General features: G+C 38.8%; 1 protein-coding gene across 1 annotated transcript; it reads left to right on the plus strand.

The window, feature by feature from the left end:
- The first annotated feature begins 1,463 nt into the window (after window positions 1-1,463).
- Window positions 1,464-24,547, plus strand: pan3 (poly(A) specific ribonuclease subunit PAN3). Its single transcript, XM_042510224.1, has 18 exons — window positions 1,464-2,114; window positions 3,041-3,162; window positions 3,839-3,911; window positions 4,012-4,082; window positions 5,183-5,327; window positions 5,529-5,746; window positions 7,246-7,350; window positions 7,442-7,499; window positions 7,940-8,101; window positions 9,183-9,299; window positions 10,427-10,528; window positions 14,268-14,433; window positions 14,699-14,786; window positions 15,736-15,875; window positions 17,511-17,640; window positions 20,720-20,784; window positions 20,871-21,009; window positions 22,492-24,547. The coding sequence occupies exons 1-18, from the start codon at window positions 1,775-1,777 to the stop codon at window positions 22,630-22,632; spliced, it is 2,382 nt and encodes a 793-aa protein (XP_042366158.1). The 5' UTR covers window positions 1,464-1,774; the 3' UTR covers window positions 22,633-24,547.
- Window positions 24,548-24,858: the final 311 nt, after the last annotated feature.

Here is a 24,858-nt window from a genome sequence, read left to right on the forward strand (position 1 = left end):
TTGTGAAAAGACCGAAGCATTTGTTGTCACATTGGAACACTATAATAATATTATGGCGACAATAAAAATACAAACACGTACGATGAAGTCGTATTCAAAGATATATATAAATAGGCTATATTATAAATTGAAAGAGGATGTACAGTAGGGATGACTCCTTTTCTTCTGGTACAACATGTTTAAAAATATTTGTAATGCAGCCAAGTGGGATGACAAAAACTGACTGAACCAGTTTTATCTATGTTTTCAGATAAAACGGTAATGATTTTAATTCACTTGTCCTTTATGCTCTTTTCAATCACCTCTTGTCTGTTCCAAAAACATTTTTATTAACTTTTAGCAAACCATTTATTTTAAACGTCTTATTTTATTATCAATATTGTTTTTATCATCTTGTAATGCCATTGGGTGTTGTGATCTTTTTTCTTTCTTTATTCTAATTGTCTGATTTTATATAGGCTACCTCAGTGCAATATTTTGAGCATTTAACTGCCAACTTTGCTTATCTGCTTCATTAATGACATTTTTGTTATTGTTGGGGTTGCTGTTTCTTTGTTTTTCTTAAAATTGCTTGATTGGTTTTGCTTGAATCCTACATTGTTTTAAAACTGGGCTCACCCTTGCAAAGCACTTTTACTTTGGTTTTGAAAAGCACTTTATGATTATTATCATTATTTTCCCACTAAATCATTTTTTGATTTTCAAATAAACAAATATTTATTTATTGTTGCCCATGCTTATCATTATGTTGTATTCTTGTGCATCTGTGCAAGCTGTACTGTATGTTAATATGAATAACATCACAACATTACTTTTGCTGAAAAACAAAAATCATTCATTTAATCATCACAAGATGTTACAAAAGGATAGAGAAATACAATTGAAGATATAACAAGGAACAATAGGGGTGCATGTACACCAACATTAAAAAGAGGTTTTTAAGGCATAGTACATACCCATAGTCCTTGTGGCTCTTGAATTTGTCAGTCCTTTTAGTGTTTAAAAGTACAGTTTCAGTTCATGCTTGAAACAGTGGATATTTGGTTTCCTGTCCATTTGCATATAGGAATTAAAAACTTCCCATATGAAGTGAGACGATTCAAAATAAAAATGTATTCTTTGATCAAATCATTCTTCCCATGATAAAAAAATAACTGAATAGTCGCTTTGGAAACATGGATTGGAAATCAATCTGGATTTACTGTAACACATATTTAGTCAGCAATAAGGTCAAAGAAATGTGAAATGTTTTTCAACACCTATCCAACAAATCCTTAAAAATCTATTTTATATATGAATATTTATTCTATCAACGCATAAATGTAAAATATTCTGGATTGATGTTGAACATTTTTTTCAAACGTTTTGTGGAACCAAGATGAATTTGCGGCTTGTGTTTGCAGCAGGTAAACTCTGCCAAACGCTGTACCTGTTACCCACAATGCAAAGCTATGCTAGCTGGTCCCTAGCAGAGCAGCCTGACTGCGAGCAAAAACAACAACAGGCTACTTTGCGAAAAGGGCAGCTGCATGGATAGCGACAACAACGACGACCAGGATTTCACGGATGCAAAAATAATTTCTTAAACGAAAATGCATCTTAGCCTTATAATGTGAGTACTGTAGCGTTTAAAGTGCTCTTCGCCAGCTGAAGTGATATTAATCCGCTCCTTTAAGGGGAAACTGTTTGCAGGCTAGCTGGCTAGCTCGCCAGCTATCTGCGTCTCTATGTTTGAGTGTCTTCCGGCAGCAGCGGTGGCGGCAGCAGCGGTGCCATGAACAGTGGACTCCCAGCTTCAGCTGCTCCGCTCGGGGGTGCCGGGATACCTAATGTCAAGGTGAAGTTTTGCCGATACTACGCGAAAGACAAAACCTGCTTTTATGGAGACGAGTGTCAGTTCCTGCATGAGGATCCGTCCATGGCGACCCTGCCGCTGCACGGCGGCGGTGGTAGCCCCGTCCCGTTGTCTATGGCCGGGGGTGGCGGGACGCCAACGGGGTATTCCCTCGGCGGCTCCGCGGCGGCCTGCCCGGGAGGCGGTGGGACCGGTGTGTCCAAGAAAAGCGAAACATTGGGGCCTGCAGGCACGACTCTGGAGGGGCAGCTGTTGACCAGTGAGTAACAATTACTGCAAGACAAGGCCGCACACGGGGTGACTGACTGTGACTTTACTTTTGGGCCTTGTTGGGCTTTGTTAAAATTTAGCCCGGGGATTCAGTGAGGCCTCTTAACTCAAAACAACGTGGGTATTTACCTGCCAACATTATCCACTGTCTGCAGTATGCAGCTAGCACACGCTGCGCTCTCTAGCTGTCTTGTGAATAGCTTTGTCTTCAGGTGGTGGTTATGTTTTGAAACAACATATAACATAAGCCATGCTGTTGCAGCTCTCACGGAGGAGGCCTGCTATTTTTGTATGACAGCTGTGAGTGGGCAGAAATCCGCGACACTACAGTTAACTAGCTAGTGTAGCTAGTAGCCAACTAGCGTTAGCTAAACTAGCCTTAACCGCTTTAACTAACTTTAATGCGTTTGGCTTTGCATTCAGATGGTCGTTATCAGCTGTAGTAAATAGTCCAATTTGTTTTTCTCTAGTTAAATATTGTTTATGTGAACTGTAGCGTTGCTGTTAAGATGTAGCTTAAGTTTAATGTTTGCTAACATTAGCCTAGCCATGCTAGCTCTTTACGGGGCATTGGTTTTACGCTCTAAACGTAAACAAACATAAAAGTGACTGAAAAAAATCCCACACAGCTCAAAAGTTAACACAAAACTTCTGGTACCAGCAAGTGTTGTTTAAAAGTGTGTGATTAAATGATACCAATGGTTGATATCTCCTTGTGGTAGACAGTTGTGGAGATGTTTACATGTTTTTATAACTAACGGTAGCTGTGTGATTGTGGCTTAGCAAACACTTGGTAGTGCTGGTAGTAACATGCATGCTTTTACTTCTCGTCTGTTGAAGCACAGAGTTTCCTCTTAGTTAAATCAGTCATTTAGCAGGTAGTGTTTGTTAAACTTTGGTTTCTGTCCTCCACAGTCCCAGGGATGGAGGGCGCCACCTTGAGCGATGCCAATCTTACCAACTCTTACTTCAGCAGCAGCTTTATTGGGGTCAATGGGTTTGGAAGCCCAGCCGAGTCGAAATACTCAATGATGCAGGTACAAAAGCAAAGTTAGAGATATCAGTATCAGAAGTACTTTATTGATCCACGGGGGAAAGAGAGAAATATGTACAAATATGTGCTTCATACAAGCAAAATGTGTTAAAAATATGCAGCAACACAAAGTGGGAATTAAATAAAAATATTAGTCAAAAAGAGTATTGCTCACTTGAATTACTGCACAGTCAAGACAGTACTGCACAGAATTGTTATACTAGTAAGTCAGCATTGCACAGTTAAATTAAAAAACAAATAAATAAAGAATAGGGTTATAGCTGCTGACAGATGATTTTAATCCAAAAGCCAATCTATTGACCCAGAGTGTCTGACACTCCAAATAAGCTGTGGTTCTTGAATTGGTTCTGTTTTTTTTAACCTTGGTACTATAGTGAGGCATCCCATTTTACCACCAGTTTTTGCTTAACCATTGTAATCAAGGATGTGTCATCAGTGAGGGGCATTGCACAATGCACAACAGAAGTAAACGATAGTAGCAAAATTGCAGAATTGCATGAATGACCTGCAGACTTTTGTTCTGATATTACAGATATTGTTTTTACCCTGCCCCTCATACTGCAATAATATTTGGTGATAGTTTATATATAATATATATATATATTTGCACATTAGTGGGCCTTCTGTAACACATCTGTTCTTGATGCTGTTTTCTTTAGCGAATGACAACCAGCAGCAGCTCTCCTAGTCTCCTCAACGATGGTGCCAAGAATTTCAGCCACAGCACTCATGGTAAGACGGCTCCAGAGCTCTGTGAAGCAGTGTTCAGTACTCATCCACTGAATATTGAAAGGGCCACTGCTCAACTTCTTGCACTCTTTGGTCTCCACAGAGCCAGTGAACTCCCCGACATCCTCACTGTTCAGTGATTTCGGTGCTCTTAGCATTTCCCAAAGGAGAAAGGTGAGCACACCAGCGTCCTGTCCAAGACAGGGAAGCTATTTTAAATTGCTTTCAAAGTTCTGTACTGTACTTTTTTTGACACTTAACTAGGATAAATTCAGGTTTCTCATGGTCATGAAAAACCTGGAAAGGTCATGGAATTTCAGAATCGCATTTTCCAGGCCTGGTAAAATCATGGAACTAGCAAAAATCATTGACAGTTTTGGAAAAATCATGGCAATATGTTGTGTGTAATAAATTAAATGACAATAATGTAACATAACAGTGAATTTATTTTCTGTAGCTTACAACGTAATGTAGCGTTAATAAGCATTAAGGTGTGACAACCAAGGAAGTTCTTTTATTTTCTTCCTTTGTTTTGTCTCTCACTACATGTCTGCCTACTAGGCATGTAAAATAATATTAAGCACTTTTGGCCGAGAGGAGAGGCATACAATTTAAAATGGCTGTATTTTCTATATATTTTACCACTGATTTTTTTAAAAAAAAGAAAACATGCATTTTTTCCATTGAAACATTTTGCCGATTTTTATTGAAAACCTAAAAACTTTATTTTGTTAAGAAAATTTTTTTAAGAAGATGAGTCTGGAAAACATGTTTTTTTAAAAAAAATATTGCCATTTTTTTTCCTTTATTGAATTTTTGATGACTTTTTTCTTTGAAGTTATTTGGCAATTTTTCTAGAAAATATAAAAGTTCAGGACACTTATAATTTCTTTGTTTGTTTGTTCGCATGTCTGTTAACTTCTTTCTTTATTTCTTTCTTTTTGTTTTTGAAAGGCAAGGCTTGATTGAAATTATTTATCACAGCCAGAAATTGTAAATAAAGTAATTATTATTGGATTATCAAATTTCAAATGGTCCTTTAACATATGTGGGACGCTGATATTGTGTTTTAACAGAGTTTAAATGTTATGTTTGAAAATTGCCGGGCAAGTGAGGCAAGAAAAAAAAAGGGTCCTTAAAGTCATGGAAAAGTTTTGAAATTTTGTCCATTACAATGTGTGGGAACCCTGTAAGTTTAATTTTCATTATTGTTTTTATTGCCTCTATCATGCTCATTAATGTAACTCCTGCTTGTTTTTTTTTTGTGCTGCCAGACTCCTAACCCGGCAGCAAGTGAGTTCATCCCCAAGGGAGCTCCACGTATGGCCGCCATGGCTCAGTCCACTGTCCAGGCCTTCCCCTCGCCTCTCTTCCCACATCCTGGCCTCAGCAGCTCCACAGCTGCTGCGCTGGCTCCTGGTAAGGGTTTTTGGAGCATCACCCACAGAGAAATCACCCCATTACATCTGCTTTGCTCTACTTTTTTTAAGACTCAGATTTGTTTTCCATCTTTAGCTCTGAAATTGTATTGTTTAGCAAGTTTGGGAATTCCCTCTTGTGTGCAGAACCACATGTGCTACTGTTGAAACAATACCTTACTTTCTTTATATCCAATTTTAGGCATGTCTCTGTCTGCGGGATCTTCTCCTCTCCACTCCCCTAAAATTACACCGCACACCTCACCTGCTCCTCGTCGGCGCAGCCACACCCCAAACCCTGCCAACTACATGGTGCCCACCACTGCAGCTGACCAGGGCACTCACATAATCCAGAAAGAGACCGTGGGAGGGACCACCTACTTCTATACAGACAACACCCCCGCACCGATGGCAGGGATGGTAAGTGAGGAATTACGTTAAGATGGGCGATGTCCAAAATCATTTATTGTAGTATATTTAATTTTATGTCACTGTAAGGGTATATATAATAATTAATTGTTTTCTAACTTCAATGAGAAATGCTTTAAAATAACCATAAGGTTAGGGCTGCCCTTTGAAAGTTGAAGATTTGAATCATCAGTCGGAGACTCCTCAGTTGACTGAGGCTGTTTCAAGTCGAACAGTCGTTTTTTTGTGTGTAGTTGTCACTCGACTTTGCTGCAGACTAAGCGTGCTTGACTTTACGATATTTTTTGGTACAGACAGCTGAGTACACGATGCAGATGCAGTGGCATGAGGAGGAGAAACTCTGCACCATTCAGGCTCTGAGAAAACATTATCTTCTATCTTCTGCACAACTCACAGCAACTTAATACGATGCAGGATCTGGCTTTTGTTTGATATCTAGTGTTGGCAAGAAATGTTGTTGCACATTTCCGATCTGGTGTCAGCACTGTTAGCTTGTTTGGTATATTATATAAATGCCACCGTCTCACTAAATGTCCCACTAACCCATTCAAACTTAAAAACTTGCAATGGAAAAAAAAACCCATATCATTGAATATTCCTATTGAACAGCCAAATCTGATTCGACTGGCATAATTCTGAGTCGGGAACTTCCCTACATAACATACTTCATCACATTTATTTTCTTCTTTTGTTTGGAACTTCCACACAAACACAAAATCAACTCCCACTCATGAAAACACTTTAATTAAAAGAGAAGTCTCAAAAAAGTAAAATTCTTTCAAAGTGGTAGCTTTAAATGTGTGTGTAACAGGTTTCTGTATTTAAAACTTCACTCTCCATGTCTGCCTCACGTTACCTCACGAGGCAGCTGGTTTCGTGAGTATCACAAAATCTGGCAAAAACCCAGCCATGATTTGCAGCACATGCTGCCTTGAATATCCTGCGATAGAAAAGGTGTCGCCAGATCTTTCCCAACGAACACATTTCTACAGTCACTTGGTATATAACATCATATCATGCCTTCGTTCTTACAGCATAAACCAGCGAATACACAGGAATACTTTTTTAGTCCAAACCCAACATAAAAGGATGCAGCATCTCATGACAACATTTATAGAAAGGAAACTGCACTTAAATCTGTCTGTGTTTAAAACGTAATCTGATCGGAAGTCTTTTGATAAGTGTTGACTCTTAAATGTCTGCTTGTGACCTTACATATCAGTCTGTTAGCTGCCCTTTTATCGTGCAGGCACTCCACACACTTAAAAAACACGCTCATCGCGATGAAGAGGTCATGGTTTGACTTGAGATGTCTTGTTTAATCTTCCTCACACTTCATTAAAATCCTGATAAGAGTTTCGGTTCATCATATTCATCTGCATAGCTTTGAGTTTTAAGGTGGGGGTGGCGGTGTGGGGGAGACATGTATGATAAAACTGGTTTTCATTTCTCAATAAATAGGAAGCTGTCTTTTTGTGGCTTCATTGCAGGTGTTTCCTACCTACCATATCTATCCCCCTACTGCACCCCATGTGGCTTACATGCAGCCAAAAGCCAATGCCCCGTCCTTCTTTATGGCTGATGAACTCCGACAGGTATTTCCCACCTCTTTTTTCACCAAATATCTCCCTTGTCTTCTCCTCTGGAGGTAATATCTGATGTGATCGCCCTTTATTTGTCCTCCAGGAGTTGATAAACAGACACCTGATAACAATGGCCCAGATTGACCACTCAGAGAACCCAGGTAAAGGATCCACTCTGTTGTCACCACAAAGGGTTGTTATTGATTCAATAATTTCCATTGTAAAATTCCACTTCATAATAAGTGTGCTTTGTATTGAACAGTTGGAATATGTTGTTGGTTTACTGTAAACAAACCTGCACTGTATACTTAAGCAAACTTAAACAGGCCTCATGTTAGTGTTGAGGGGTGTTTAAATGTGTTTTTGGTCTCTGAAAGTTTCCCTTTTATTTAGTTTGAGTCTGTTGCCAGGCATGCAAAAATGAAATAAAACTGGGAATGTTGTTAAATGATATATTATGATATAATGTTGTTATTTTAATAATAAAAAGAAGAAATAATTCAGGTGGCGGATAACCTACTTAAAACTGTTTGCTCCATTTTTGATTGCGTGCGTTTTTGTACTTTTTTTTTCCTCTTCTGAAACTTTTTGTGTTTTGCAGATGTACCATCTGAAGTGGACAGCTACCACAGCCTCTTCCCCCTTGAGCCCCTCCCTCCACCAAACCGCATGCAGAAGACCAGCAACTTCAGCTACATCACCTCCTGCTACAAGGCTGTCAACAGCAAGGATGACCTGCCTTACTGCCTGAGGAGGATACACGGTAATAAATATACTTATAAGAAATTGTGTTCCAAATAATCATCACACAGATGCTACACGATCAAAATAGCCACATGACAAATTAAGTAATTGTTTATTGCCTCTTATTGTAACTATTAAAAAGTCATAAAGCAACCTGCTGATAGAGATAATTGCCTTCTTTTCAAAGCTTTAATGATTCTAATAAAGTCATCTTTGTTATATGACCACTTTTCCAACAAATTGATGAATATTTTCAGAAAATATAGCTGGAGCAACAAAAACGGCATTGAAATTGTAATTGTTTTTTGTTATACTTAAAAAAACAGAATAGTCCTTACCTTTCCAACGACAAAGGCTTTCTACTTCAGGGCCATGACACACCACGGCGCCAACCAGTCAATGTTGGGCCATTGTTCAGCATCTGTAGCCCCAGTTTTTGCGGACTGTCCAGCACAGTTGACACTATTGGCCCTTGTTGGCTTTTTTTCAGCCGATTTAGCATGTGGAATCGGTGTGGCTGAGCCTGTTGGTGAATGAAATCCCTCTGACCGGCAGTTGGACTTAGTGCAAGAAAAAACAAACAGCCTAATTCAGCTGTAATTATGTCACTGTTCGCTGGTGCACTGTAAATATCCATAACCAGCTGGCAAACTAGCATCTTGAATCGGTCCTGTTGGTTGTCCAGTTTACTTTTCTAAATTTAGAATACAGACTACCGCTGCCTGCTGGTATGGAGAGACATTTCCTCTCATGTAGGTGCAGCATGTAAGTGCTACATGGCTGTTGGCTGTAGTGTTTACGATGTGCTCATGTGCAACTTTTTGGCTAAAACACAGTCCTTGTGAGGTGAAACAATAGGTGGCCTCCGTCGCCACTAGGTTTTTGATGTGAATTTTGTGTGTCTGTGCCTTTATAGGGAAAATAATGCAATGCACTTGTGCAGAAAAAATAACCTAATAAGAATCAGAGTAAAAATGAAATGCCTGTTTTTCTGAGCTGCTGTTGTCATATTTGAAGGTGGTACAGGATGTTATGTTGGTTCAAAAAATCGTAATTTTTAATTGCCTATGACTGGTTGTATATGTTTAAAATCTGTCCAGGTTTCCGCCTTGTAAACACCAAGTGCATGATGCTGGTGGACATGTGGAAGAAGATTCAGCACTCAAACTCTGTAACACTGAGGGAGGTCTTCACCACAAAGGCCTTTGGAGACCACTGTAAGTGTATAAGTGAATTTTTTTACATGTTTGTGTCTCCAGGATATAAAACGGACCTAAAGTCAACCTGCTCTACAATTGTACTTTTTACATGTATCAATTTTGGTGTCCAACAAAATGACTAATCTGTAAGGTGGAGTGGTTTCATTATAACTTCAGTGTTGCAGTCTTTTGAAGGGATGTTTATCACCAAAGTTTTGCTTTCTTAGCTCTGTAAATTTAGCAGAAGCGTTTAAGCACCCAGTTGGCTGATAGAAACTAGATTTGTATTTAATTCTTTTATTTGATTGTCTGATGATCATAAAGATTAAGACATTAGGGCAGTGGTTCCCAAAAGGTCCAGCCACGAGGTCCACTTTCTCCTTAGTCATTGGTTCAAGGTGTGCACATAAGATAAGTTACCACTTTTTCATTTTTTTTGGACAAAACTTAAATAACACAAGCGCTTAAAACACAATGAAAGAAATCATATTGCAAGAATGAGGTGCTGTTAGTTAAAACTGAGGGCATTTCTAGGATTGGAGGACATTGGGGACTTAGCCCGGGCCCCTGTAGGGAAAAAAAGACAACATTTTTTGAAAAAAACATGCCTTACATACATGTGGACATGTGTTCCTTAGAAACAATTTCGGCAATGTTTTTCCCTTTTATTTTTTTTGCAATTTTGTTTTCTCGAAAGAAATTTGGCAAACATTAGGGAAAATATGCCTTCTAAATGGCAGGCATACCAAAATAAAAATTGCCAAAATTACACCATGTGTCACAGCCACAAACTTTAAAAACAGAAATTAGAGTTAGATTTTCAAATTTCTGACAGTCCTTGAACACATCATGTAAAATGTGCACTTCATGCATTTTCCCTGCGCCACTCAGGGAGGCTGTAGGGAAAATATTTGTTGCTTTGGGGAGGGTAAAAAAACAACAACCAGACAGCCAGTTTTTCATAAACTTGAAATGGTTGCAAGTCACTTGCGGTCCATTCAGAGTGGACCCGCGACCCACTTTCGGACTGCAACCCACCAGTTGGGAACCACTGCATTAGTGAGTACAATTCTGGACAAACGTGCAAAAATTGGATAAATGAAAGTATGTACAGCTGTCAGACTCTTTTCATCTTTTTGCCATAGCGTTGGTGTTCTCCTATGACTTCCATGCGGGTGCAGAAACCATGTTCAGCAGACACTTCAACGACCCAGCAGCAGACTCGTACTTTACCAAGAGGAAGTGGGGTGAGTTAGGCTTCCCACCTTTCCACTGTCACACTGAAGTAGCCCTAGCTTCACTTTAGATGCCCCTCTGCACCTCTCTGCTTCACACATTTTGAGTTTGTTTACTCATTTGCTAATAAGGTCGTCAACCCAGGCCTATTTGGGCATGCACTTTGAGGTTTGCAAAGCGTGCAGTTGTTCTCACATCCTGCGTTTGGTTTCTCAGACTGTTAATACAAAACCACTCGGTTTACTTAAAATAAAGATACATTTTACAAGAGGTTTAAAGCTCTAAGACTGGGGCTGGGGCAACGCATGGACGTAATTGGCGTCGGTATCGACGCCTTGCACCGTTTCATACAGCGTGCGCCATGAGAGCGTGAGCAGCGCAGAGCGTGTTGTTTTTGTTTTGGTGTTCATGTTATCAAGTTAGTATGTGCACACTGCTCGCCTGAGCAGCGCTTGTCAGGCGCGTCTGAGCTGCGTGTCAGCTGCAGCACATCTAGAGAAATAGTGGCTCGCCGTTTTTTTACGCATGATGCTCGCATTTGTTGACTCTATACTACTTTAACTGCAGTTTAAATTCTCTCTCTGTCACAGAGATAAGGAAATACAAAGATGTTGTTTTACCTCAACTGCCTTACTTCCCTTTCAAAACAAAAGCTATCTGTCTGTGTCTCTGTAGACAGAATGCCACCAGTTGCTGATACAATGCATTTTATCTTGAAACATTTACAGGATGGGCTTGTCAGCTGTGCAGGAGCTTGCACAACTTCATAAATAAGTGGAATATGTGCTTATAAATATGAAAATACAGCACTCATATCAGCAGGCAGTGTTATGCCTTAAGGCCCAGTTAATGCTGGACTATTCTGATGCAGAAAGAATGGACTAGTTATAATTATTTCTGTTTGAGAAAAGTTATAATGTTATTCAAATTGCACTAATATTACTGTTCAATGTTTTGTTGGACTGCTAGATTTGAGGTTTGTTACTGTAACAAAGAGTAACTGTTTTGTCAAAAGTGACTTGAATTTTACATTGTTTTATTTATTTTGCTGTTGTATTGCTAAATGTAGATTGCTCTACAATCCTTTTACTTGAGTGGAACAAAAATTTTATTTTGGAGAGACTTTATATCAAACTGTAAAACACAGATTACCAGTTACGACTTGGCTATTTTTTGTGGGGAATAATGCCCTGCAACGTTTTAATATGTTATTTTTGGTAAATTTGTTGTTATAAATAATTGAGTAATAAAAAAAAAATAATAGTTAGATCAATTTAAAAAAATAATCGATTAATTGAAAAAAAATAGTCGATAGATTAATCGATAAAAAAATAATCGTTAGGTGCAGCCCTATCTAAAACTACTCTTGTGGATGTCTCAAGGCTTCGTAGAAGATTCAAATGTTTGGATTCTGTTATGTGACCTAGTTTGACAGTTGGCATGCATGTGTCTGTGCGAGAGAGATGTGGGGACTTGGAGGAAACTGTGGCTGAAACTGATCCTGTGGCAGGTGTTGTAAAGCCTACCTACAGGAATGCAGACAGAGGAAGCAAAACCATTCCGACCCTGGGCTTTGTCGAGTCTGCAGCAAACACATACAACAAATCAAAATATATTAACTGTATAGAATCCCACAGGGGAGCATACTAAATATACCCCAAAAGCACGGCTCGTATAGCACAAATACATTTCTTTCTGGAGTACCTGTTATAATAACAACCTTTTTGGCCATCTCTGCATTCTCAGGGGGAGACTCCCCATATGTCGCCTGAGTAACATTACTTAACTTTATTTTTGTGGGAGTTTCAGAATACTTTACAGTGAGACAAAGTTATGAGCTGATGGTAAACGAGATGTCAGGGAAGAGTGAGTGTAATTTCCTCACATTTGTTTTGTTCATACTAGGAGTGTAAATCACTACTTTTATCATGATACAATATTATGTAGATTCCTTGAACAACACACATTTGCAGCTCTTAGGGACAGGCTTTTTTTTTTTTTTTTTTAAAAGATATTTTTTGGGGCGTTTTTGCCTTTAATTGATAGGACAGCACATATGTGAAGGGCGGGGGGGCAAGGTCAGAATCGAACCCCTGGCCGCTTCGGTGAGGACACAGCCACTATACATGGGGTGCCCGCTCTATCCACTAAGCCACCAGGCGCCAGGGACAGACATTTTAAGTAACTTCCATATTCAAGTACTTGCATTAAATTATTATTATTATTATAATTATAACTTGGGTACTTGCTGAAAAAAAAAAAACATGTTAGATAATGAATGTAAGTTGACCAACAATGGAAAAATTTCCATAGATTAGATGCAGCAGTAAAGGACCATGTCAGAGCTTTTCTCCTCCGGGTCAGTAACCACATAATAATAATAATAATAATAGTAATAAAAATAATAATAATAACTTTATTTATAATAAAATAAACATCACACCATTTACCTATCCCAACAAACTTGCTCCGACGGCTTGACTCTCATTAAACCTGTTACATTTTTAAACCTGAGATGCTTACCGTTAGCCCTGTCACTGTGTGTGCGTGCGTGCGTGTGTGGGTGGACAAAATGGAGTTCAAACAGTAAGACAAAGCAGCGCTGATGAAATGTGAACCAAGACTCTGTTACTGAGTTGCATAATTCTCACATCAAATGTTTTCAGAAACATCTTTTAGCTTCGTGTTTACCTGTAATATGAGATTACTGCCTGCTTTTATTTCAGAGGCTACATTCAACATAACTTCATGCACTTAGCCTAACATCGATGAAACAGATGTGCTAATGTTATTGTAGCCAGAGCAACAAGTTTGCAGCGTGAGATGCCCGGACAGGTTAGTCGTGTTTCATCTTTTCACAGCATTGTTTGCATATGCCATGGGGTTTTTCTGTTGCCTTGTCTTTTCTTTGAAATCCTGCATATTTCCACACTCCTGATTTATTACTGAGGGCCAAGTTGAATATCCTCAATGTCGTTTTCTTGGCTGCCTGTCATTATCTGACAGGTGCTACTAGACAGTGTTATGCCATGGGAATTTCAAAATAAAGGTGTATCTTAAAGCTTATGATGATGTGAATCAATATTTTCACTTTGTATCAGTGATTTTGGATCAGTGATCATTGAATTGATACTTCGATCCAGACTGATGGATTGGGATATCCTTAATTCATAATCGCTGAATCAGTCCACAAAAATTTAATCTGCTGTTATTGTAATAATCATTTTGTTTGTTTAAATCCTTTCTTAAGAAAAAAAAAATACCAAACAGTCCCGAGATCCAACTTTTCAGTTGTGAAGGTTTCAGTTTCATATTATTGTCAACTGAATATCTTCGGGTTTAGGACTGTTTATTAGACAAAATAAGCAACTGAAAGAAAGAAAATATAATGAGAGGTATATTTCACTATTTTCCGACACCACAGTAAGGGGTGATTTAGAAAATTATAATAATAATAATAACTTTATTTATATAGCACCCTTAAAAACAGAGTTTAAAAAGTGCTTTGTAAAACGAGGCAAATCCTATGATAATGCTGACAAAGGGCAGACAAGAGTGAAGGCAGAATAAAGGCAGAATTATGTCGACTGACTAAAAACGACGCGCGTTACTGACATCACAACGGTGTAAAACTGTTTATCCTGAAGATAAGATTGCCAAGGAAGTTGATGACGGTTAGAGGTTTAGTTCTTGAGTAATGTTTAACCCCTCAGGCTAAGTTTGTATGAAAAAACGTGTCTCCTTTTGCAGGACAACATGAACCTCCCCCGCCACGGCAGCATGCAGGTCTGCTCCCCGAGTCTCTGATCTGGGCCTACATTGTCCAGCTCAGCTCGGCCCTGCGGACCATCCACACTGCCGGTCTGGCCTGCCGTGTCATGGACCCCAGCAAGATTCTTATTACTGGCAAGACCAGGTACACCCACATACTGATACCTTGTTAGTCAGCAAGGGTAGATGAATATTGTAGATTTGAGCTGACCACAAAGGGTGGTGAACAGACAGCATGAATTTCAATTTCCAGCTCAGAACGCGTAGATATGCTAACTGGAAATACATTAAAAGCGGAAGAATATTTTCAGTGATGCTTCCTTTTTTTCACAACCACAAGTGTGGTTGTGCACTCTCAGTAAACTGAGAAATGCAAGCAAACTGTTAATAATTGTGTCTTACCTCTGCAGGTTACGGGTGAACTGTGTTGGGGTGTTTGATGTCTTAACTTTTGACAACAGTCAGACCAATCATCTTGCCCTAATGCCACAATACCAGGTATTTTGTATGATGTAATTTGTGTCAGTTATACATGAGTATACATTAATGAAGTGTTAATTTAGTGGGTTATATCTCAGCTACATAAAAGGACAGTTAACCCCAAATCATAAATAAGCATTTTTTTTTACCTGTAGAGCTATTTATCAGTCTAGATTGTTGGTGTGAGTCGCTGAGTTATGGAGATATCGGTCGTAGAGATTTGCCTTCTTGCGAATATAATGGAACTAGATGGCACTTGGCTTGTGGTGCTTAAAGCATCAAAACATTTAATTTGAAACACTCGAGCAATGTCTCTTACCAGAAATCATGACCCAGCCACTAAGAAAATAAATGTTTTCTGTCTTCCAAAGAAAACCTGCCAACTGAATCACTATGCAGATGGAAGCGTGCATGCACTGCTAGCTCACCTAGCACCCCTGAGCTCGCTAATGTTACAGCACAGTCGATGAGGACGCCATTAATCTTTACATCTCATGCTGTCATGAGCATGAGGCTCTCGTTCATGAGTAGATGCGCGCTTCCTTCTGCATGGTGATGCGGTTTGCCAGTGTAGTTCAGTAGAAAGAAGAAAGCTCCTACATGAAAGTGCTCACAACAAGATATGTGGATTATCTTGAATAATTGGGTCATGATTTCTGGAAAGAGACATTGCTGTTGAGTTTTCCAAATGTATTTTTTGGACGCTTTGAGCACCACAAACTGAGTGCCATCTAGTTCCATTGTATTCAAGAGAAGGCAGACATGTCTACGGCCGATATTTCTCAACACTCAGCAATTGAATCCAGAACAATCTAGACTGATATATAGCACCATGGGTAAGGGGGAAAATATGTATTTCTGATTTGGGGCGTGAAGGGTCCCTCTGCAGCATTCAAAGCTCTGTTTGAAATGGGACTTTACATCATTGATGTGTGTATCTCTGTGATGTGTGTATTTTGTTGTGTAGCAAGCAGACCTAGTGTCGCTGGGCAAGGTGGTGCTGGCGTTGGCATGTAACTCCCTGGCTGGCATTCAAAGGGAGAACCTGCAGAAGGCCATGGAGCTGGTGTCTATCAACTACTCTTCAGACCTCAAGAACCTCATTCTGTAAGAAAAGGGAGCAGTGGGCTGCAGAATGTGCAACATTTTTTGTAGAAGCAAGAATTGTCCTGACAAAATCAGACGAAAAAAATCTTACCTAATACCTGGTTTCGGTCAGCTCAGGTTTAAAGTTATGGCCTTGTATCTGTAGCTAATGGGAAAATTTGGCTAACATCCACATGACTGAACACTTCATTTCACCTCCTGACCTGTTGGCAACAAGTACCTTGCGTCATTTTCCTTTATCTTCAAGACATAGTCCCGTGTTTGCATTGCAGTCATGTGGCCAAAGCAGTGACAAATTATGCCATTTCTTCATTCTCACATGTAAGCCCAGGATATGATGAAATCAACAGTTTTACAACTGATACTGTCATAAATAATCTAGAGAATGAACCCTCAAATTAATGTTATAATCAAAAAATCATTACAAAGTTTAAAATGACTGCAGCTTAGGATACAATTAATATTAAGTATATTTTCAGACAGTTTTAGTGTCTTCAGCAGTCTGATATACTCTATATCTGATTGTCTACTTCCCGGAACTCAGATATGGTTTCCCATGTCGTCATCCACCCACACCAGTCGTGTAGTGAGTAATTCAGGTTATTTCTTATCTAGGAGTGCGAATTCAGTGGTAAATGAACTTGCTGTACTTACATTACATACAGTTGCCTTTTACTTAGCATGTCTGGGTACTGTAGAGACACAATGTGCTTATAAGATCTCCAAAGGGGGTTTAATCAATTCCTGGTATTTACTCCTGGTTTAACATGAATGTAGAGCCACTTAGTCATTAAAAAAATCTATGTACATGGACCGTGTAATAACAATACTTTTTGTATAAGTACTTTATTTAATGTTATTATAAAAGTACCATAATTAACTGTATCATAACTGCGTTATTTTACTTTATTGTAACATAAATTGATAACGGTACTATATCAAACTTTAGTAAAACAGTACTTTATTTCACTTTATTATAACAATGCTTTAACTTCATTATAGCAGTATTTTAACAGTACTCTACTAGTTACTTATTTAAATTTATTGTAACAGTACTTTACTAACTTGATTGCCACAGAACTTTATTTAAATTCATTGTGACAGTACTTAACTTTATTATAACCGTGCTTTATTTAAGTTTATTGTAACAGTGCTTTATTTGATCTTATTGTAATAGTGCTTTATTTTATTGATGTACTAACTTTTTTTCTACTTTACCATAACAGCACTCTTTTTTAACTTAATTATAATAGTACTTTGTTACACTTTATTTTTTACAGTAGATTATTTAGTAGTAGAATTTTAGTTGTCTACAGTAGCTAAGAATAAGTTTCAAAATATGGAGATGTATCTTGTGTATCAGGATAGAGCCTAAAAATATTGCAATATTATTTACTGGACATATTAAGAAGCCCTATTGTTAAACTACCCATTAAAAATATATCTTGCCAAGTTTTAGCAGTGTTTACACGATCACCATTTAAACATAAGTGTAGTAGAATTTAAATAGCCATTAAAAGTCTGCTTTAAGACTTTTTGGGAAAAGTGGAAGAGTGGGTCTGTAACGTTGCACAGCGTTGTCCAGCTTTTCCAACTGAGCTGAAGACAAACTCGGACGTTTTTGTGTATTTGCAGGTATCTGCTGACTGAACAGTCTCGCCTGCGCAGCGTCAATGACATCATGCCGATGATTGGAGCTCGATTCTACACACAACTGGATGCATCACAGATGAGGAATGATGTCATTGAGGAGGACTTGGCCAAGGTATGTGAAGGGCACTGCTTTTTTGTTCAGGTAGACTTAAAAAACACAGGAAGGAAGAGTTTGTGTGACTGAAGGCACAGAACGGAAAGCATCATTAGTATGCATGATTTAGTCTTGTTCTTGTTGGGCTGATATTCTTGGGTGGTGGCCGGAAGTAGGCCATCGGTTTTGTGAACTAAGAGGGAAGTTGTGTGCACACAGGATGTTGTTTGGTATATTGTAGACTTTGCAGTCTTGTCTTTCTTTAAGTCTCCCCATGTTATAGTGTGAATGTGTGAAACAACCAACCCTCACCTCATCTTTCTTCTTGTTCATACCCCAACTTCCCCTTTACTCCCCTACTCTGTATATATACACTTAACACAGTAGTTTGCAATGGTGTTTTTACATCTTAGTTACATATGGTTTCTGTTTCTGCTTTTGTTAGATGTCGCAATATAGCAAGATTTAAGCAACATAAGTTCAGCAAAGAAATTAATAGTAGAGCAAGGAAATAACTGTCTGTAGTAACAAAGCTGGGCTAGATAAACAGAGTAGCCTTTCTGGCAGAACCTGCTGTTATCTTTGCTGGCATCTGTGCTGATGGGGAGGCTGTAACCGTTTCTGGTTTATCAGGTCATCTCTAGATAACGTCTTAGCTGAATTTGTATTTGCAAACAGGGAAATAGAAACAGCGGTGTTTACCTGGCAGGTGAGCCTGTTTTTGTTGTGTCAAGCTGTTGAAATAATGAAAGCGCTGTAACACCTGTTATGCATATTTTAAAAAATCGTGTCTTGACATCAGCCTGGGGCGGGATTCGCAAAGCTTCCCACAAGTGCAAAGAGTTGACCTTTGTCATAAAAATTCTAAGAAGTTCTGACAATTATGACGTTTCCTAAAAAATTCCCTTTACAGTTTTGACTAGATTGTGATAACAATTTGTTAGTCATAAAAAATTTTAGCACGTAAGAGAAGGTGCATTGAAGAAGACTTCTAAGAAGTTTAAGAGTGTCTTAAGCAGAAGAGAAAATGGTGTGAAGCCAAAGACATAGCAGAAAGAATTAACAACACTAAACAACAGTGAGTTCATAAAATGCTACAGATTAGATTATACAGGGATAATGTTTGTGGCGGATCACATTAGACATGCCCCCCCCCCAATGCACTAACACGTGACAGTTATCACAACACTAAGATATTTGGAAACTGGAGAATGTGCAACTGTGGTGATGTGAGTCTATCTTTCCATCAGTAAAGCGAAAGACACCTCCACACCTCTGCTAAGGCCAAATACCCTATCCCGCAATATTGATGAAAGGGAAACGTCATTAGTGTATCTGCCTCGTGATTCCAGTTGGCCCCAAAATGTAATGGGTTCTTCCTTGCCCAATGCTACACCCTTCCACCAAGTTTCATGAATCAATCACTCAAAGAACTGCACCAAAAACATAACCTCTTTAAATAAATGATAGATAAATGTCTTATCTGCATTTAGTCTCCTCTAACTGAAACATTCAGCTGTTTTGTGCCGTAACAAACACCAAGTGTTAGAGCCAAGCTTTAAGTGTGGCTCCAAAAAGATATCATCTTAACTGAGAGGTAATGTGAGCTTTTATTGTTAATAGAATAACAATGTTTCAACACAAAAAATAAGTCTAGAGTCGCTACATGATTGGTTGATTGGTTTTCAATAATTGTCACTTTGTCCAACAGTGCATAAAACGTTTGACAGGGTGAGACAGGCAGAGAGGAGGAAGAGACAGGAGAGGCAGGAGTAAATTAGATCTGCAGAGGTGAAAGGTGAGCGAACACCTAACTGACATAACTCTCTAGATGAGTTCACAGGTGCTTCTGATGTTGATTAAATCATCAGTGATGTAGATGTGGTCACCACTGTTGGGGATTTTTATTTTTGACAATTGGATGAGACTGCGTACAAAAATAGATGTCTTTAGAAGAAAGAGCAGCTTCTTCTGGTTGACTTTTAGTAAGGAGGAAGTATTTTCTGGAAGCTATGAGAAAACATGGTCCAACACCATGTATGGACAGAAAGTCAAGTGACAGAAGTTTCAGTTTCTGACAGTGTTCCCCACAGGGATGAGTAGTCTTGTTATTTTAAAGGGGCCCATTTTAAGGTGAAATTGTCACATATGCCTTTGCTTCTAACTTTGACGTTTGTTCATTCTTTATTTAATGCCTTTTTTCATCATCAATGTATTAATTTATTTGCTCTTTTTTGTTGAATATTTATGTATTTATATTTATTGTTCAACTTGCACAAGCAGAATGGCCCATAGTGTTACTGTCTGTACAACTGTAGTAGTTGAAAATCTAGATCACAGCAGCCCTAAAACATTATTAATTGCTTAATGTAAGCAAACGTGCATGTTTTCTAATGCAAGTTGAATTTTGCTTTCATCAACTGCACAATATTTTATTTACTTGTTTATTGCGAAAAGTATGTGCAATTTTACTCTGTTAAAAAATTATGTTCTTTTCATTTTCCTCCAGTACACCCTTTGTGCAGCTGCTCAAAAAAACATATTTTAGGGATGCTTGCTGCCCATTTTTCTGTAAATGCTCTGAACTGCTGGAGCACACAAGCGGTTATAGTTATTCATTTGTGCATTTATTTATTTATTTACAACAATTACAGAGAAACAGTCATCAACATAAAAATCTTCTCAGGGTCCCTTGAACAATTTTCATTAAATGTATAGGGAAAAAAAAGATCACACAAATAAAACAAAAAAAAAACTGGAAAACTGTAAGCATTAAATAATGCAAATTAAAATATAGGGTAAAATATAAAGAAATAAAACACAAAATGAAGTAATGAAATTGGATTAATTACGAATTAATGCACACACAGAGGTGTAAACAATTGTAAAATAGGAAGTAAAAGTATATAAATGGTAAAGTGACAAAATAATTAAGCCCTTAAAAGTTCAACAGTGAAGCAAATGTGAATGGTTATACAGCACAAGCCACATAACTGCAATGTCCACGGTCCAGTTCTGGTCAGGAATCAATGCCGACTGTCTATCAAAGGCAAAAATGTAAGAAAATGTTTAAATATGAATCATCATACATTTGCAGGAGGTGCAGAATGGCCGTCTCTTCCGCCTGTTGGCCAAACTGGGCACCATCAATGAGCGCCCAGAGTAAGTAACTCTTGCATAAAGATACAGCTTTGTGCGTGATTTGTGGTTCTGTTACTACTCTGTGACCTTTTGTTTTCTTGAGTCAGGTTTCAGAAGGACCCGACGTGGTCAGAGACAGGCGACCGCTACCTGTTGAAGCTTTTCCGGGATCATCTGTTTCACCAGGTGACAGAAGCTGGGACGCCCTGGATTGACCTCAGCCACATTGTCTCCTGCCTCAACAAAGTCAGTCAGCTTTTTTCCTCTCTCTATTTTATATAATATAAACTGATAACTTGTCTATGTTAATGAGGTGTTGATGTAATGTGTATGAATTACACTTGCGAGGTGTCCTATTTTCAGAGCAGCTGTTAATGCCTCATATGTATTGGCTATAAAAACGTGCACGCTTTTGCCAACAGTTTGCAGAACCAAGAGGAGAGAAGTATGACTATTATCGTCCTACCTTTATCCGTGACATTTGGTATTTGGTTACCAAGCTGGTCATGGGCGGGAGCAGCGTAAATGTTAAACTCTCAGCAGTTGTAACTAGCTTGTTAGGTCATTTTACTAAGTTGCTTTCCAGAGCTAACGAAAATAATTTAGAACTGCTGTTAAAACTGCAGCATTTTGCTAATAATAAACACCAACAGAAAGCTCTGACTATTACTTCACTGTGAATCTCGCAAACAAGCCTATCTCAAATTTAACATCCTAAATCAGCCCAAAAAATAATCAAATTATCCAACTTAATGTTGTTGCAGGTTGTTTTTACTTTTCATAATCTGTTGTTCCTATTTTCACTATTTAAGTCTGAGACTGGTTGACCTTTTGTACTTAACACTCTTAACATAACATGAAAAATGTAGTATAGTTAAAAAAAAAGGTTATAAAAGGTCATAGTATACTATGCCATAGTATAAGATGTCTTAAAAAAGGAATAGTAAAGTGTCAAAAAAGTCATAGGATTGTTTGTAAAAAAATCTGATAAAAAGTCAAAGTATATTATCTCATAAAAATGTCATAGTGTAAAATATCATGAAAATGTAATGGTATAGTATGCCAAAACAAGTTTTAAAAAGTCATAGTATAGTGTGTCATGAAAAATGTCAGGGTATAATGTCATAGTACAGTATGCCAAAATCCATAAAAAGTCATTGTGTAGTATGTCAAAAATACTTTGTACAATTTGTCATTAAAATGCCATAGTATATCAGACAGTACAGGATGCCAAAAAAGTAATTATATAGTAAATCATGAAAAATGTCAATGTATAGTATGTCATAATAAATTTCAGTATACTATGCCAAAAAGGTCATGAAACATCATAGTATAGCATCTCAGTAAAAATGTCATAGCAATATGCCAGAAAGTTATAAAATGTCATAGTATGCCCTAAAAATTCTCATAGAATCACATCATAAAAAATGCTATAGTACAGTATGCCAAAAAAGTCATGAAAAATTATCTTATAGCTTGCAAAAAAGTCATTATTTAATGTCATTATAAAATTATAATAACATGCCAAAAACAATGCTTTGTTAAATTAGTCAAATTCATCCAGCCATGTTAGATGCAGATGGATTTTTTGTCATGATTGTCTAATCAGTTAATAAATTCATGGTTTCACGTTTACTTTAATCCTTAAAAATAAATATTCTGTTTAATTTGCCTCCAAAATACGTTACGTAAAAATGTTTTTTACTGTTCCTTTCCGTGTTGACACAGCTGGATGCAGGCGTTCCTGAGAAGATCAGCCTGGTGTCTCGGGATGAGAAAAGCGTCCTGGTTGTGACCTACTCAGACCTGAAGCGCTGCTTCGACAGTACCTTCCAGGAGCTGCAGGCTGCAGCCTCCGGCTCTCTGTAGCGCCCTTTCTGGCCCGGGGTGGGACTTGCCCGTACCTGGAACACACTTTTGCACTACAGCGGAGGACCAGGCTCGTGGAAATGACATCAGCATGGCAAAGGCAGCGAGGCAGGGCTTCGTGAACCTCAGTCACATACACTGACCGTGTCCACCAGGAAGGCTTTTTCTAAAGTGTATTTTTTTTAGTTTTCCTAAACCCTGCAGCTGAGAATCGTAAAACAAAAGGAGAAAAAAAACATAACATAAATGGACAAATACGGAAGCTGTGACAAACGAGTATGAGGACATTTTTTTAGATTTGGGGAACAAAACAAACAAACCATGAGGTTTTGAACTTTTTTCCGGCTTTTATTGTTTATTTCTACAGTTGGGGTTTATTTTTCTGAGGAGGATGCACTAAGATTTTAATTTTTTTGTTAATTTTTTGTTATTTTTATCAATATGTGTGAGTGGCCTACAGGGTGTACAGAGAGCTAAAGTCACACACACGGACATAAATACCAGAGCAGACTTAAAGAGATAAAACAAAAAATTAAATCCAGCTTTCTATTGACAGCGTCTTTCCTCCGGCTGGAGACCACACCCCTTCATTCTGACGCACTGGGAGATGGGACGCACCACTTGAGGCTTTCTCTGGGGCAGGATGGCAGCCGTTTCATGAAATGGGCCAGTCCACTTTTGCCGTGGTCGTTGGTTCCCCCTCAGAAAGGACAAACCACTTGGGTGTGTGGGATGGGTTCCTAAAACTGGAAAAGTCAATGGATTTCTGACATTTTAGTTCAGGAGATTGTGGAACATCAGGCTCATATGTGTGGGTGGGTAGGCTAACATGGACTGGGATTTTGGATTTTGGGGGACAAAACGTGGTTTTCGTTGGCACTGAGGAAGGGGTGTCTTCTCCTGATGCCGTCTACCAAGTGTTTGTTACATATGCAGCAACCACCTTTGGTTAAAGGACGCTATTGTGACATGAACTGCATAAGGATGGGTCATTTTGGTTTGGCTGTCCAGCACTTGGTTGTAGCCCGTGGGTGGGGCTTCTGTTGAGGTGGAGCCACAGCTGCCTCTTTGTGGAATGTCCTTATTTCGTCCCCCGCCTGTCCTCCCGCCCCCAACGTCCCCTTTCTCTGTCTCTCTCTCTGGCTCTCCCTTCTTCTCTTCCTGCTTTTATCCCAATCTTCACTTCCCCTCAGGGGGTCTGGGCCCCTCTACATTTGAGAAAAAGTGACGCTTTTTGTGATTTTTCTAGCTGTTTTTTCTCTTTGCTCAGATATTGTGCAGGAATGCATGATGGGGTATGGGAGGGCAATTCATTTTTGCCTCAATTCAACTTTATTATTCTGTGGACCAATTCCAGCAGGGGTTTAGGTAAAGGGAAGGGCATGGAGGGCGAAGGAGAGAATAGGGCACCAATAGATTTTCTTTTTAATTTTTATTTGACTTTTAAAGATCATGAAATACAAACGTGCTGGAGACAAAGCAGTGGGGCTGGCTGCTGCTCTCACTCGGATGGTTTGGAATTCTCTCAGGATGACAAACAGGTGGAGGGGCCCAATGATTGAATGTGTTTGGCTGTCATTGGCCGCCCCCTGTCCAGTCAGATAGATGAGCTACAGTGGAGTGGGTGGGACGTCTTCAGGTGGAGGTTTTAGGAAGTTAGCGGCACTGTGGAAATCATGCTGTGAGGGATTTCATGTTGCCCTGAAGTACGGTTCATAATCACTTATGATTTGTGTCAAATTGACAAAATGAATTTGGTGCAAATCTGCTTCATGATAAAGAGATCGATCCAGACTCTGTCCAACCACTGTACTTATTTCTTCTGCCTTAGTCGAGTTCTCGGTAGCTTTTGACGAGTTGGTATAAACATAAGATGAGAAAAACAGGGTCTTGTGTGAAGCACAAAAGACGTGAACAAGACCAGTGTCTTTTCCAAGTCATCGTGGAAGTGGATGAGCTGTACTTGGGGGCAACAAATCTGCAGGGATCTGAGTGTTAGATCATGTACTACTTCCTCTCTTTTAGTGAAATGAACAGAAAAAAAANAACATAAGATGAGAAAAACAGGGTCTTGTGTGAAGCACAAAAGACGTGAACAAGACCAGTGTCTTTTCCAAGTCATCGTGGAAGTGGATGAGCTGTACTTGGGGGCAACAAATCTGCAGGGATCTGAGTGTTAGATCATGTACTACTTCCTCTCTTTTAGTGAAATGAACAGAAAAAAAA

This window comes from Plectropomus leopardus, chromosome 21, assembly GCF_008729295.1.
Source record: "Plectropomus leopardus isolate mb chromosome 21, YSFRI_Pleo_2.0, whole genome shotgun sequence".
NCBI classification, from domain to species: domain Eukaryota; kingdom Metazoa; phylum Chordata; class Actinopteri; order Perciformes; family Serranidae; genus Plectropomus; species Plectropomus leopardus.

What these genes read in the sequence shown, in the direction of transcription:
- pan3 (XM_042510224.1), top strand. Translation starts at nt 1,775, where the DNA reads ATGAACAGTGGACTCCCAGCTTCAGCTGCTCCGCTCGGGGGTGCCGGG. An exon ending in CTGCCTGAGGAGGATACACG is followed by an intron (nt 8,102 to 9,182) that starts GTAATAAATATA and finishes AAATCTGTCCAG; the next exon opens with GTTTCCGCCTTGTAAACACC. An exon ending in CTTTACCAAGAGGAAGTGGG is followed by an intron (nt 10,529 to 14,267) that starts GTGAGTTAGGCT and finishes CTCCTTTTGCAG; the next exon opens with GACAACATGAACCTCCCCCG.